Source organism: Atractosteus spatula, chromosome 15 (genome assembly GCF_055471065.1).
Source record: "Atractosteus spatula isolate fAtrSpa1 chromosome 15, fAtrSpa1.hap1, whole genome shotgun sequence".
In the NCBI taxonomy this organism is placed as follows: Eukaryota; Metazoa; Chordata; class Actinopteri; order Semionotiformes; family Lepisosteidae; genus Atractosteus; species Atractosteus spatula.
The window spans coordinates 17620198-17634295 of NC_142720.1; the positions used below are offsets into that span (position 1 = coordinate 17620198).

Consider the following 14098-nt stretch of genomic DNA (forward strand, 5'->3'; position numbering starts at 1 on the left):
TCTCACTCCGAGTCCTTGTTTGGGTGTTTCTGTTTGCAGTAGAAGAGGCTTTGCTCTTTTGAACATCATCACTCTGTTCACACATCCTGTCTTTACCGGGCTCCCAGAGGCAGATTCCTGCAGCGCTGGAGTATACATGACAAAAACACCTGGCGCTATGGGCAACACTGGCAGGGAGGCTGTCCTCCAGCTGGGCAAGGTTTACAGAGCTACCCCCGTCATTGTCTAATGTAGTGTAATTAAGGCAAGAAAGAGTATAAATAAGATAAGATCACTTTATTGGCCATATACAATTTCCTGTATTAGGAATTTGTCTTTTCGCATATCCCAGCTTGCTCTCCATGAGACACAGACAGGGAGAGAAGCGCAGGGTCAGAACGCAGGGCCAGCCATTTATACGGCGCCCCTGGAGCAGTTGGGGGTGAAGGGCCTTGCTCAGGAGACCCAACGGAGTAGGATTCCTCTGCCGGCCGTGGGATACAAATCGACAACCTTCCAGCCACCGGCGCAGACCCTTATCCACAGAGCCACCGCTACGCCAATATGCGTAGCCTTCATGCGGCAGTTAAAAAAAAGCGTGGGCCCAGTAAATCACTGGTATTAAAATCATGATATAGAGTTTAATAAAGAAAAAAGCATTTGATGTTTTTGTTTTTTATACATAATGGCAGCTGTGTTGTGTATATGAGTAGTCCATAGGAATATGATAATATGGTAATATGGGTGAGTGTTTGCTGTATCAGAATGGTGATTTTTTTCTCAGTTTAGCTAGTCTCACATATTCCTATCTGTGTGCCTGGCATTGAGAAGGGCAGTCTCATTGGGGCCTGGTAAGGAGAAATGGAAACCGAGAGAAAAGACCCTTTTTTCAGGACTTTCGCCACAGGTGTCGACCTTCACCCCCAGGGCAGAATTTTAACAGGAAGGTAAACCTGACCAAGGGAGGGGGGGAGGAGATATTGAACTAATATTTTCTCAGCAGCGCCTGTCGTTTGTCTGTCCCTTCCTCAGGTCCTTCACTTGCTGCGCTCCTACCAGGAGGACAGACACAGGCCCCATTCACTGCGGCTCCCTCAGACCCATGACATCATCGCTGCGGTGCGTGCCAGGCTGTGGCTGGCGAGGAGGTATGTCCGCAGCTCCGTGTGTACACTACCCCTGCTCAGCTCAGAAAACACCCCTCTAGAGTTATAAGCTTTCCTTATTGGACTGTAAACAAACTAAACTATATTACCCTCCCCGGGACTTCGCTTTATTATATGGAAGTTTTATTTGAAATTGAAGTCATCATGTTGGGAAGAAAGACACAGTACTTCTGACTTTACATATGCATGCAAAAATGTAGGACCACCTTATGTGTTGTGAAACCATATTTTTTAAGATGTATGACCCATTTACTAAAATATTTTCTTTTGGTGTGGGCACTATCGTGTGTTCTGGGGCTCCCAGCTCATAGTTGTGCAAATCTTGATTGGGTTTGGCTTGTGTGCAGTTTAAAGAGCAGGGTTTTATTTGCAATACTTCCCACTCCCAAAATCCATTAGCTGTTGAGGAGAAAAGGCCCGTTTGTAACAGCCGCTTGGCTTCTGACCTCCAGGAAGGCTTTTATTTCAAAGGCAGTGTCATTTAAAGTACAGGCTGAAAGGTCTTGAAATATTATTTTGACATCATTCATTTTGCTAATGCCATTAAAATTCTCTTACCTTTACTCAGCCTGTCATTTCCTTATTTTGAGTTATGGTGCAACATGTTCTAGTAGCCAAACAAGGGGATAATTAAAAGATTAATAACAATGTAGTCTTCAAAATGATTTCATGGGCGCAGCTCTGAAGACATTAGGTCTGGCTGGACCTGAATCTTTGTGCATTGCTTAGTTATTAGATCAACAAGAAGCTCTGAAGAGTTTTAGATACTTGTGCAGCAACTCCAAAGAAAAGCTGATCTGTTTGTAGATTTTCTAAAAAAGCTCTCATTTACACACAGTCTGTCCTGTTCATTTTAAGTCATGAAATGTAATCAGCCTAATTAGCTTCATTGAAGTCACAGATGCCATTTCGTGTTTTCATAAACTTTCAAACATCAGCGACAGTGGTGTGCTATGCAGGGTTTAGCAGATACAGTCCAAACCTCTCTTGACCGTTATGCCTATGTTTTGTGTAGGTGTTATAAAGTCAGCACACTGAACCAACTGTGAAACATGAAGCAGAGTTTAAATAAGTGGACACTACATCTATATGTATTTAAAACCAAACAACCCAGCCATGTTCTTGAAGATGATATCCTGGCTTCCTTCAAGAAACAGCTGAAAACGACTCTTGCTACTATCTACCAAACAGGTCAGATGGGCCAAATGGACTATTCCTGTTTGTAATCCTACCATGTCAGACAGATGCCTTGAACATTCCTTCAGCGATGATTGGGACTGACCTGGACCTCTGTATGATAGTAGTAACTCAAAATGTCTTTGCAATAACGTTACGATAATCTGAGTTCTTGTATAGGGGCAAATTATGTTGTTACTGGAATCCGGATTAAAACATTCAAAAGTAATGAGAAACTAATATAATTTCTTATAGCTATCGATAGCTTAGAATGCACTTAATTTTACCTTTGAAAAGTAACAAGGAAACAATTTCATTTTCTGTGGTTGTCAATAGGTTAGAATCCTTTTCATCTTATTGGAACGTAATTATTTAGAGTAGCCCATCTTGACACTTCTAGGGCCAGGGCACCACATACCTCCAAAGCAAAGAATATCCTCTTTCAGAATTCTACTACCTCTAGTCTGTATTGGCTTAATACAGCGTGATAAATAGGCTTAGAATCAGGAAATTGGCTAAATGAAATGATAGAAGAATCTGCTCTTGCTGATGTGCCAGATTTGATTCCTGCTTTTGTAATTAGTTCTCACAGGTATTTTCTGCAATGCTGTAGGAGTCCGTCAGAAATCAGGAGTGCACATGAAGGGGGTGCGAGGGTTCTGTAATCCGTTTGGAATTGTTCCATGCTCATTGCAGACAAATGGATTATAGCCGTAACTGAGACGGGGACACAAAGTGCAGGGGGGAGTTGTCCTCAGCTGAAACAAAGTGGGAAAACCCAGGTCTGGTGTGAACATCTTGGAAATAAACTTGCCGAGTTGTCATGCTGAGATTTTGACACAGGAATTGTAGATCAAAGACCACTAGCGTCCGGTTCATCCCTAGCACCAATGCCAGGAGGACTTTGGGTAGAATTGGCCTTTCCTTTTGCTATCTGATTTTCTTTATTTTATTTTATTATTGTTATAAAGGCATTTTCTAGAAATGGAGTGCTTCTAAATCTTGCTTTTGTAGGCTTTTAATAAGAGCCTGTGGAAATATCTGTCATGTGTTCCCTGTAGCCTTTGGCTCTGAAGCATATTGTTCTTGGATCCCACACTCTGTGTTATCACTGACTCCAAAGGCACTTGGTGTGCAACCCCTAGGAGTGCCTGGAGGAGTCATTCGTCAGCTTTACTGGGGAATAAATTTTAGTATGTTGGAGAAGGGAAAAAATGAAGCCAGTCCTTACTATACATTGAATTGTCAGTGGGTTCTGCATGACCACTCCAGCTGTTCTCTGAGCAGCAAGTCTGAAAATACAATTTTTTCATTCTTCATCAGAGGACATCGGCAAAGCCAGCAGGTTTCACACTTATTTTCAGAATGTTTCAATTCTGCTTTTCTTAGTGAAGGGTTTTAGGCAAATCAAGGAGGAAAACTTTTTTTTTTTCGATGGAGAGGCACTTCTTGGAATTTTTTTTTGTTGTTGTGTTTTTTGCTTTTCTATTTCAGACTAGCCAATTCTGTTTTTTCTTTTTAAACATTTCAGTACGGAGCCTTCGCTTGCTGATCGTTGTTGCCACATTCCCCAGCTCTTGCTTGGGTAGACAAGATGACAGCACATGCGTCCTGTGAAACATGCATTTTAAGTCATTCACCTCTTCTCACAGGGTGATGCCCATTGTACTGATGGTAGAAATCAGCATGTAAACAGTGTCCTGAAGCTGTATCCTCCGATAAGCGTCTGTGAAGAGGCTGATGAAGAGAATACTTTGCCAAGATGCTGCTATCTGTGTTTTGTGTGCAGCCTTTCACGTCTGAAACAGACTAGCACACAGAACTGCTGTCTCCCTGTAAATGTGCTGAAGACTCCTAGAAGCTGAGAAAGACGTCTTTCTACAGAGTGCAATATTTCTTATGTGGCTTGCTGTTTCTAAAAAAAATATTGGAACAGCTGTTCTGTCCTATTTTCTGCCTTTTTTGTGAAAAATTGATATTAACCCACTTAGTCCTCTGCATCTCTTTTAGTTATACATGTAGGTTAAAACCTTTTTCCTTGCAGTATTTTTATGAATCCTTAAGATGTATATCTTATAGCTTCTATTATTTATCTTGGAATATCTTCAGCGTCATCATGGTTTGTAATGAGGTACTCAGAATTCCCATGAAAATCTTTTTCATCTTACGTGGCATACACCACTCAGCGTCTTATTTCTTAAAAATACAATTCCCTTTTCTGCCATGGACATGGTCCTTTGTAGAGTAGAATAAATGTTTTTTATCAGTGCCTGCAGATGTTAAGTAGTGTGAATCTCTAAAAAAAAATGTGGGAATTTTAATTTCTCACCATGATACCCTTGTTTAATCAAAACCAGTCTTTCTTTAAAGAACTTAAAGGATTGTATTATTTACCAGTCATAATAATAATAATAATAATAAATAAACCCCTAGTTTACTTAATGCAATTAAGGAGGAAATTAGAATCATGTAGTTAAATAATTTGGTAACAAGTAAGCAAAGACTGAGTTTGTGCAGCACTGTTCTATATAATGGTCAGAAACTTTGCGAGTTTGGTCTTCACCATACAGGTCAGTGGAAATATATCATGCCCCCTGGGGATGAATAAAGAATTTTGAATTGAATTGAATCCTACAGTTTCAGAAAAAGAGAAGCCGATGCTCAAGAGTCTTGAGAGAGTAACAAAACCATTTCTAAACATTTGGGGCTTAATCCATCCATTGTTAATCAGACCACAATGACTCTACCCAGGATTGGTCATCTTGCCAAGATCTCCCAAAAGCAACATGGAAAATCACTCATGAAGTCAGAGACAAATCCAGAGAACATCTAAAGATTTTTAGAATTCTCCTGCTGCAGCCAATGTAAGTGTTCGTGCATCAACCAATAGAAACAGTCTGAAAAGCCATAGTTTTCATGGAGGACAGCCAGGATGAAGCCATTGCTCAAAGAACATTGTCATTCTGGATAATCCACAATACAAGACTAGAAAAAGATTCCCTGGGCAGGCAGACTTTCCTAAACAGTTGGAACTTTTTGGCTCACCACAATGTCGATTTTTGCCACACAGAACATTTGTCTTCTGTCTTCCAACAGAAGAGTCTTTCAAACCAGAATGTCAAGCATGATGGTGGGAGTTTCATGGTTTGGGGCTGTTTGCTGCCTCATTATCTGGAAAGTTTGCCATCATTGACGGAACCAGGAATGTGTCATCAGAAAATTCTGCAGGAGAATGCCAGGCTAACCTTTCATCAGCTGAGGTTGAGCCAAAAGTCAGTCACACAGCAAGACAGTGATCCTAAACATGGTCTGATCTACAAAAGGCTGAAGAAGCAATTTCACATTTTGGATTGTCAAAGTCAAAATCTAGACCTAAACCCTTTTGAAATGTTATGATGGAACCTGAAGGGAACTGTTTATGGAAACCAACTTGAAGCAATTTTGTAAAGAAGAAGGGGACAAAAGACATAAAAGCTGATGTGAGAGCCTTGACAAACATATACAAGAAACATCAAGATGAAGGCATTGCTTCTTAAGGAGGTGCCACCTTTTAATGAATCTGAAGGTCCACAGATTTTTTCCCACAACGATATTACCTGTTTAATCATTCATCCTTCTACTTCCATATCAAATACAGGGACTGTGGGAAGAAACGCATCTGAACACGGGGAGAACATACAAAAGATAGCACCCCATGAATTGAACCTGGGACCCCAGCACTGCGAGGCAGTAACACTAGCCAGTGTGCCACCACGCTGCCCACTATTGGATAATTTAAATCTATTTTATATTTTTATATTTTTATTTAGTCAGGAAATTATTTTTTTTTAAGACTATTCATGAAGATCTAATTACATTTTAGGTCTAAAATATAAAAATTCAGACCACTTTAGGTGGGTTTCACAAAACCCAGAGAAACAGTGAGTCGGGAAGTTTTGGGGGCGAGGGGCAATTCTTGCTGCTTAATTTCCTCGTCGTATAAATTCCCATCCTTTTAAAAAGGTTTCCCCCCCCCCCGCTCATTTTCTACAGGCAGAACCCCTGTGTGGTGACCCGAGCAGCTTTCCTGGATGTCTTGGCCTGCTTGTGTGGACCGGAGTCGGGCCCAGTCGATGGTAGGTGTTCCATGCCTGGTATCGGGGAGAGAGGGGGGGCTGAGGCGGGAAAGTGGGCCTAGGAGGAGTATACAATGAGGAGTAAAGAACTGGGCACCTACTGTAAATTACATGTGGAGGACAGGATGACTATAGAACATTAGATCATAAGGTTACAAATGAGAGAAAGTGATCTGACCTGTTTGATAATTAGTAAATTGGTAGTTAGGAAAAGAAAAGGGGAAAGAAATATCCAGACATACTGCTTCCATTTAAGTTCTTTCCCTCAGACCAGCCTAAGCTGGATTTATTCCTTTTTCACTGTTACTATATTTCAAAGAGTCACAAGCTGCTTGCTTTTGTAATCCTTAATGACTTACACAACTGAAAAGATACCGGAAATGTGAGTCTCATGGTAAAAGTGGTTGGTTTATTCTTGTAATGTGAAGTCTTATTTTTATTTGTTTTAATGTTGAAATAGGATGGGTATGAGGTGGGAGGTGTATGCAATTCTGTTTCCTGATAGGTAGACTTGACTCCAGTATTTCTGATATTGAGTTTTGTTGTGTAGAAATATTCTTGGTTTTTTTGTCTTGTAACTGAAATTCTTAGAAACATAAAAATAAGAACACAAAACCAAGACCTATTGTATCACATTATATGATTATCCTTTTGACCCTAGTTTAAAACGCTTATTTTATTACATGTGCAGAACATATGGCCATGTGATGGAAACACTTTAAACAAGCCTGCATTCACAAGTTTTGAATGAGCTGATATTTGTCTGGAGCATATGCAATTGTGCTATTAAAGTTGTTAGTTAAACTGCTCTTCTTTTTCATGTGCACTTAGAGGAAAACTGAAAATTAAACTGCAAGGTTTTGTTGCTGGGCTTTAAAGGGGAGCTGTTTTACCGGTAAGAACTATAACCATAAATGCCAGAGATGCAGGCCGATCAAATGAACAATCCACTATTTAAAATTTTACTGGCATGATACGTTAAGTAGAAACTTAAAATTTATTGCTCAGTTCCTGCTGACATTCTCATACCAAGTTGCATGGATCCCAGGAGTAGACTCCATATGTTTTCTGCAGAGCTATACTGTTTGATCAGAACTCATAAATTCCTGTTCCCCAGCAGCCTATCCTGTGCCAGTAAAAACAGCAGCTCGTTTTTAAGTCATTTTGGATTTAATCTAGATGGCCGTTCAGTTATGCCGCAGTTTTTTTCCTTTCACATTATTTTTTTTAATATGCACGTAATAGTTTTAATATCTAACTTTTGTTCAGCATAAGTCTTTTCCCTGGAGCCTGTCTATTCAGACTTGTGTGCTCTTTGGACCCTGAAGAGAACATAAACTCAACTGCTTTTTTATGGCAAAATTTGCTTTCACGAAGTAATTTGAAAAAAGACTCCAGTTTGCTTAGACCTATGAGATAAAAGCCTGCCCTGAGTTTTGAATCTGGGGGTACAGTTATATTTCAGATCTTTGAACTATCTAGTCTCTGCTTGCATAATGGAGTCAGAGAGCATGCTGTTAGCATAGCACAACATGGCATGATTCCAGTAAGTTGTTAGAAACTTGAATATGCTTTTAATCCTGGCCCTTTACCTTACCCTCATAAGTAGTTGAATTAATGCAAGTTAAACTGTTGCTGAAGTCAGCCCAGAGGGTTTCAGGGTATAAGCAGGACCAAAGATGACTTCCACATTCTCCACACAATGGGGAGATGCAGATGCTCCCACTAGGGTGCAATATATCCAAACAAACTCATTGAGTTAGAAAGATCTATAATAATTTTGCAGCCTTATGTGTACAGAGCTTTACCTTGGAGTTGTCCTTTTACTGTGCTGTACTGTTCCCCTCTAAAATTCATTTCTCACACAGATTTTACTGGGACTCAATACAGTTTGCTATGCTTTCACCATAAGAAAGTTAGCTTGCCCGTATCCCAGAGTCTAGGCTCCAAAGATGATTCGGACAGCTTGGCAGGTAGCAAGAGTCCACCATGGGAACAAGTTTTTTTTTATTTTAGCCCAGTGCAGCGCACATCTGGAAGACATACTGTAGTCTGTGTTTTGTTTTTCACAGTTTCGCTAATGATAGTACAGCATGATTTAAAACCCAGCATCCTGGCTTGTGTGTGTGCGTCTGTGATCTGCAAGCCACTGTAATTTACTGGGAGGTGAATAATAAACAGCAGTGGCGGAGGCAGGGACTGGAGCTCAGTGGAGTGTGTTTTTTACTAGTGGAGCCTGTAGCTCTTTTCCATTCCCTGCTGCGCTCAGAGATACCAGTGTTAATTCATTCACTGAACATTTACACAGTGGAGTACCATCAGAGACTGAGCATGTCTGGGCCTAGTCTGTCCTGCAGGTGGGGGAGTGGGAGAGGCCTCATACAAAATTATTGATGGAGGGAGCCTCCACTGCAAGTTGTTCTTTAGCACACTGCCCTCATGAGAGGGCTGAGCTGCACATACTGTACTGTACCTGGGTCATGTGTGAGAAAACATGGGCTCTTTCAGGACTTTTCAGTCTGAAAAAAGGGCCCTCATATACTATCTGGGGTAGGTCCCTGGGAACAAAAAGAAACCTTTTCATGCAAAGTCTCTTTCTGTGTCAGCTTGATTCAGTTGATCTGCTCCTACTGCTGACAAGCAATTCTGCCTTTGATTATTTGGAATAGTAATAAAAGTAAATATATATTTATTCACTTTGGTTTTATTTTATAGGGGGTGTCCATAATGAGAGATTTCTTGATATGGGAGTCCCTCAGCTTGAAAAGGTTAAAACTATATAGAAAATATATTTTTTTGCAGGGTTGTTTACTTTGTATGGAGGCTATTTCCATGCCTAACAAGCTTTTTATAAAAATGAGTGACCCTTTTCTCACTGCACTACATACAGACGTTTCCCTTTATTCTTATTGCTTGTGTGTTCCACTCAATTGGAAGCACTGACTTTTATTGATAATGGACTTGTCAGCTAATACCTGTTGAAGAGGTTTCTGCGAGCAGACAGCCTGTGCTGGGAGAGTGCTGTAATAGCAGTAACAGGGCTGTCTTGTGGACGGAGGTAGTTAAACTGTACTGCCCTTAAAGATGCTTTGAATGTTCTTACAGTCACTGCCCATCCAGACACCCCTCTGCAGCTTCAGCAGGAAACATTTTTATTGCACCAGAAGCTTCTGCCAGGCTTAAAGATTTTTCTTTTACCCTCTCCTTCCATTTCTATTAAGGAGGAAGTAAAAGAGTGCAAAAACGTGATTAAGTGATATTCATGAAAACATGCAAAGTGACATTTTAGAGGGTTTACAATAAGAATTCAAAGTATTTATTTGATGATATGCATCAGGCATATTCAGACAAAATGTACATGAATTGTGGGTAATATTTACACCACTCATTTTTATGTCAACAAAAGAAGGAGTGCCCCTTGGGGCAATTTAAAGACTGCTTGAAAATGGTAGATTACCTTTTTATAGCGATTTATTTTAGAGTAATTTAGCTATTTTTTTATTTTCTTGTTCTTTGCCTAGGCTTTAGCGCCTTACTATTTTTGGGTGTGGTCTTTGCACGGCTTTATATTGAACTGCTTAAATGCACTTCCATAGTAATCCCCCACCTAGTATTACACGTTGACCTCAGTACTCTTAGCTTACCTGGAGATATTTCTTGGAACCGAGTCTTTAGAACAAGTTGGTGCAGGTTTTCAAAGCATTGTGTTTTTGTAATGTAGATTTCAACAGCAGTGTGGCTTGAGGCGAGGAACAAGTTTGTTCAGACTGCAGAGTTGTACTAGAGAGCCTGTACGTCTGCCAGTTGAAGTTTAATTACTCCATGTTCTTTTAGCACACTGCCTCTGTGTTTTTATTAAAAACGGTTCTCATAATTAAAATGACATGCATTTTTAGGGCTTGTTACTGCTGTCATGCCCCACTGCCTCTGGATTTTTCTCTCGAGAAATGTTTTCATTTCCTAAATGAATCATTAGTGTGGCTTGGTTCCTCTAGGTCCTCTTGGTTTCTTTATAATAGTTATTTTAATAAAAGCTATTATAAAAACAACATAACACTTTCCTAATGATTATTATTTTTTCCCTCAAAACTGAGGTAATGAAACTTTGGACAGGCTTGAAACGTGGAGGGGTCGGTTTCTTGCTGTTTGACTTGATTTCAGTCCCGGTAGTTTCGGTCAGCTTAGCTTGCTTTTCTTCCTCTTCCTCCTCTTGTGGACATATGAAAGGGTGAGGGTTCTCGCTTTCATGAGAGCGAACCGCAAGAGTCTGCCTCCAAATATTATTCACAGGGGTTCGGCTGGCACAGTGGTGTGGGGTTGTGAAAGAAAATCTGCGTTATTCTTCTGTTCCAAAAGAGAGACATAAAAGGCACCCAGTCTTTACAGACATGGCCTGCAACACTGGAATAGGATCACTCCAAAAGGCCATTAAATCCTGGTTTGTTGGTCGGTTTTAGCTGCCACTGGCATTATATAATCTAAGCCTGGGCAGAATCCACAGGCTGGCTGGGATTCGTTGTGAAGAACAGGAGAAATGCTATTGGGCAGGGCCAATAGGAGGAGGCATGGCTTTTGCTGGAATGGTGTCATTCTGGAGCCGTGTGTTTTTGTGCTGAACCATCTTCTTTTCCAGCTGTTGGTTAGTCGGGTTTTTCCTCAACTCTTCCCAAATGTTTCACAATCATCCTTTTCTTAGATTGATGAAGTGGACCAAGTGTTCATTCTTGGAAGTTCAGCTTCATGTATGAAGCAATAGCATTAAGTATCAAAATATTATCCAAATAATATCTTGCTAATATAGCCAGCAACTTTATCACCCTGTAACTCACAACTGGCAGCACACTGAAGCTCAACAGGTGTGAGCCTGGCCAGTACCTGGATGGGAGACCTCCTGGGAAAGCTAAAGTTGCTGCTGGAAGAGGTGTTAGTGGGACCAGTAGGGAGAGCTCTCCCTGTGGTCTGTGTGGGTCCTAATTCCCCAGTATAGTGAAAGGGACACTTAACTGTAAAAAAAGGCACCCTTCTTCAGATGAGAGGTAGAAATGACAAGTACCTTTTTTTAAGTGATTTTCTGGTTGATATTCAGATACAGTTTAATAAAAAAAAAGGATTTTAGAAAAATTCAAAAAACAAGAAATAGTATGTTTGTAGGAGTGTGCCTCTCTCTTTCGAAGCTATAGAAAATTATCAGCCGAAAGTACACTGAACAACAGTGTTGAGGAACAGGGTTATTACAAAGGTGAGAGCCATCTGGCTTCACTTTGAGCTCCCACACTGAAAACCCCAGGTCTCTTTGACCCCAGAATGACACATTCCAGTGGAATCTTTTTTGTGTTATTATTAACCAAAAATAAAAGAGCCAAAATACTGATTGTGTGTACTAGAATCTTTGAAGATCAGATTCCTGTGTAACCTACTCCTTAACCAGGCAAGAGCTGTATTTTCTTTTGTTAATTATGTGTGGGATGTGATTAAATTGCAGGGTTTCTAAAGTACTTGTCAAACAAATTGAGTTGGCTGTGAAAGAGGGTCCTGGAATCAGGGGATATTTTATTACTGATAACCAGCTTGGGGACAGGGTAATTACATTTCAGAGAGACATCCTTGCAAACCAGCCTTGTATTGTCATTGGGTAAAATTGAACCTGCTGACCTAGTAAGTTGGACAATGCTTTCTGTATACCTGAACGCAAAGGAGACTTTCTTTGATATGTTATTGTTCTGTAGTTCTAAACCACAGTATGGGGCTTTTTATTTTCTGGCTGTTGTGCTATTATAGGGAACAATATTTATTCTAAAGCAATAGTTGTTTTTACCTTTAATTTTTCAGAGAATTCCGTTTTAAACATGGGTTTTTCAGACTGCTATAAAGACTGTTAAGTCTTCCTGTCTGGCCAGACTGTGTGAAGACCTATAGTTCAATGCCAGATGTCTGTGAGGGGGTCCAGGTTTATAGTTTTCCGCATTACAGATTCTTTAGTTAAGCATCTGCCAGAGTACAGTGATTCAGAGGATGAAAGATAAATGTTTTCTGTGATGGATATAACAGACTGGTTCCACTGAGGTTATACCAGAATGTCGGTACAGAAACGTGTTCATTTACTGACTAATGTGATACGAATATCTTCATTAGTATCTTGTGCTGCCAAGTCATACATCCCAACACCTGTTACCTGATACTGCGCCTTCCTGACTCACTGAAATATCATGTGTTTATCTTTGCTGACATGTCTTAAAAATGGGTTTAGTTGGTCTCTAGCTATTTTTTTAATTGGTCCCTGATTCTGAAATCCATCTGCTAAAGTTCTGAGCAAGAATTCCGCTGTCTCCTAGATGTCTCCCTGAAGGCGTAATGGAAATTTCTGAATAAATAAAGCAGGTGCAGGCTTCGATGATGTGACAGGGCTGTTATCTCTTCCAGATGAGGAACTGACGAGTCTTAGGGAGGCTACGCTGGTCATTGTGTCCGACTCGGAGCTCTTTGACCCTGGCTCGTTCTCCACAGCAGTAGCGGGTGGCACACAGTACCTTCTGAGCCTGGCACGGGTTGCGGTTTGTGCCAGCTTGGAGAACCCCGTGCTGTGGGGAGCAGAGTTTCAGGGACCTCAGCTCCTGGCACAGCTGTTGCAGTGCCAGGTGTACGAGGTGCGACTGCTGGCACTGGAGGCTATCCTCCAGCAGCTTGAGAGAGGCCCCTCAGATCGCCACCCCGCCCCCTGCCCTCTCTCCACGGTTACCACCATTCTCACCCATCTGGCCATGCAGGAGACTCACCCGCAGTGCATGGGAAAGGTAAGCTCTGATCTTTGAATCAGTCACATCTTTAACGTGGAAACAAGCCTGGGAGTTTTCTGAAGAAGTCTACAATGTCTAACGTGTTACAAAATAAATAAGAACATGAAATGGGGTACAGGCAATAGGAAGCCTTTTAGTGCAAGCAGTTCATTTGGTTGCTATAAGATTGTGTATCTGAAGTCCTCATCAAACCATTTCTTCAATGATCTATTTTTAGAAAAAAGACTAGATAGTTTGTTCCAGCTTACTGCAAGCTGTTGTGTTAACCTAGTGACTTCAGTTCTTGTGTCCCAATTATTCACAGAGGGCACAAATGTTTTTGAAATAATCACGCAGCAATTTGAGTATTTTCACATTGGTTTGATTTCATCTCATCATCTGGTGTTTCCAGTCTTTTGTGGTCTGATTAATCCAGTTGACATTTGAATTAAAAATTGCTGTAAACAGGGGAACAGGAAGACATGGAGTTATGCGTTTTGTTAAAATCTTTCTTCTTCACAAGAAACATAACCACAAAGGTTAAAAGTTTAGTACTAAAGTACTCACAAATGTGTCTCAGTGCTATCATTTAATGTTCTGTCTCTTTTAAGAAGTAATAGGTTTAATTTGTTTAATGGCATAGCACTTTATACTTGGGAGGAAACAAAAGAAGGATTGCAGGAAGTTGGAGGAAGGTGTTCTTTCATTGTTGTTTTCAATATAATGATGCAGTTCTGTACAGACAATTATGATTTCTCAGAAAAGTGAATAATGCTTGTGACCTGGGCCAAAGAAAGAGAGTTTCTAACTAAAAGATTGTTCCTAAGAATCATGAGACCATCAGGTTCTTCATTAAGCTTGGAGTTCATAAGTAGCCATGAAAGGGACT

The 14098-nt window shown here is 40.6% G+C and overlaps 1 protein-coding gene across 1 annotated transcript in view; it reads left to right on the forward strand.

The window, feature by feature from the left end:
* The window catches only part of thada (THADA armadillo repeat containing), a 113476-nt gene that overhangs the window by 79928 nt on the left and 19450 nt on the right, over positions 1 to 14098 (forward strand). The window contains exons 31-33 of the mRNA XM_088934345.1: positions 1012 to 1127; positions 6354 to 6436; positions 12857 to 13227. Of these exons, the coding sequence (XP_088790471.1) occupies positions 1012 to 1127; positions 6354 to 6436; positions 12857 to 13227 (570 nt within the window). The remainder of the gene's footprint in view (positions 1 to 1011; positions 1128 to 6353; positions 6437 to 12856; positions 13228 to 14098) is intronic.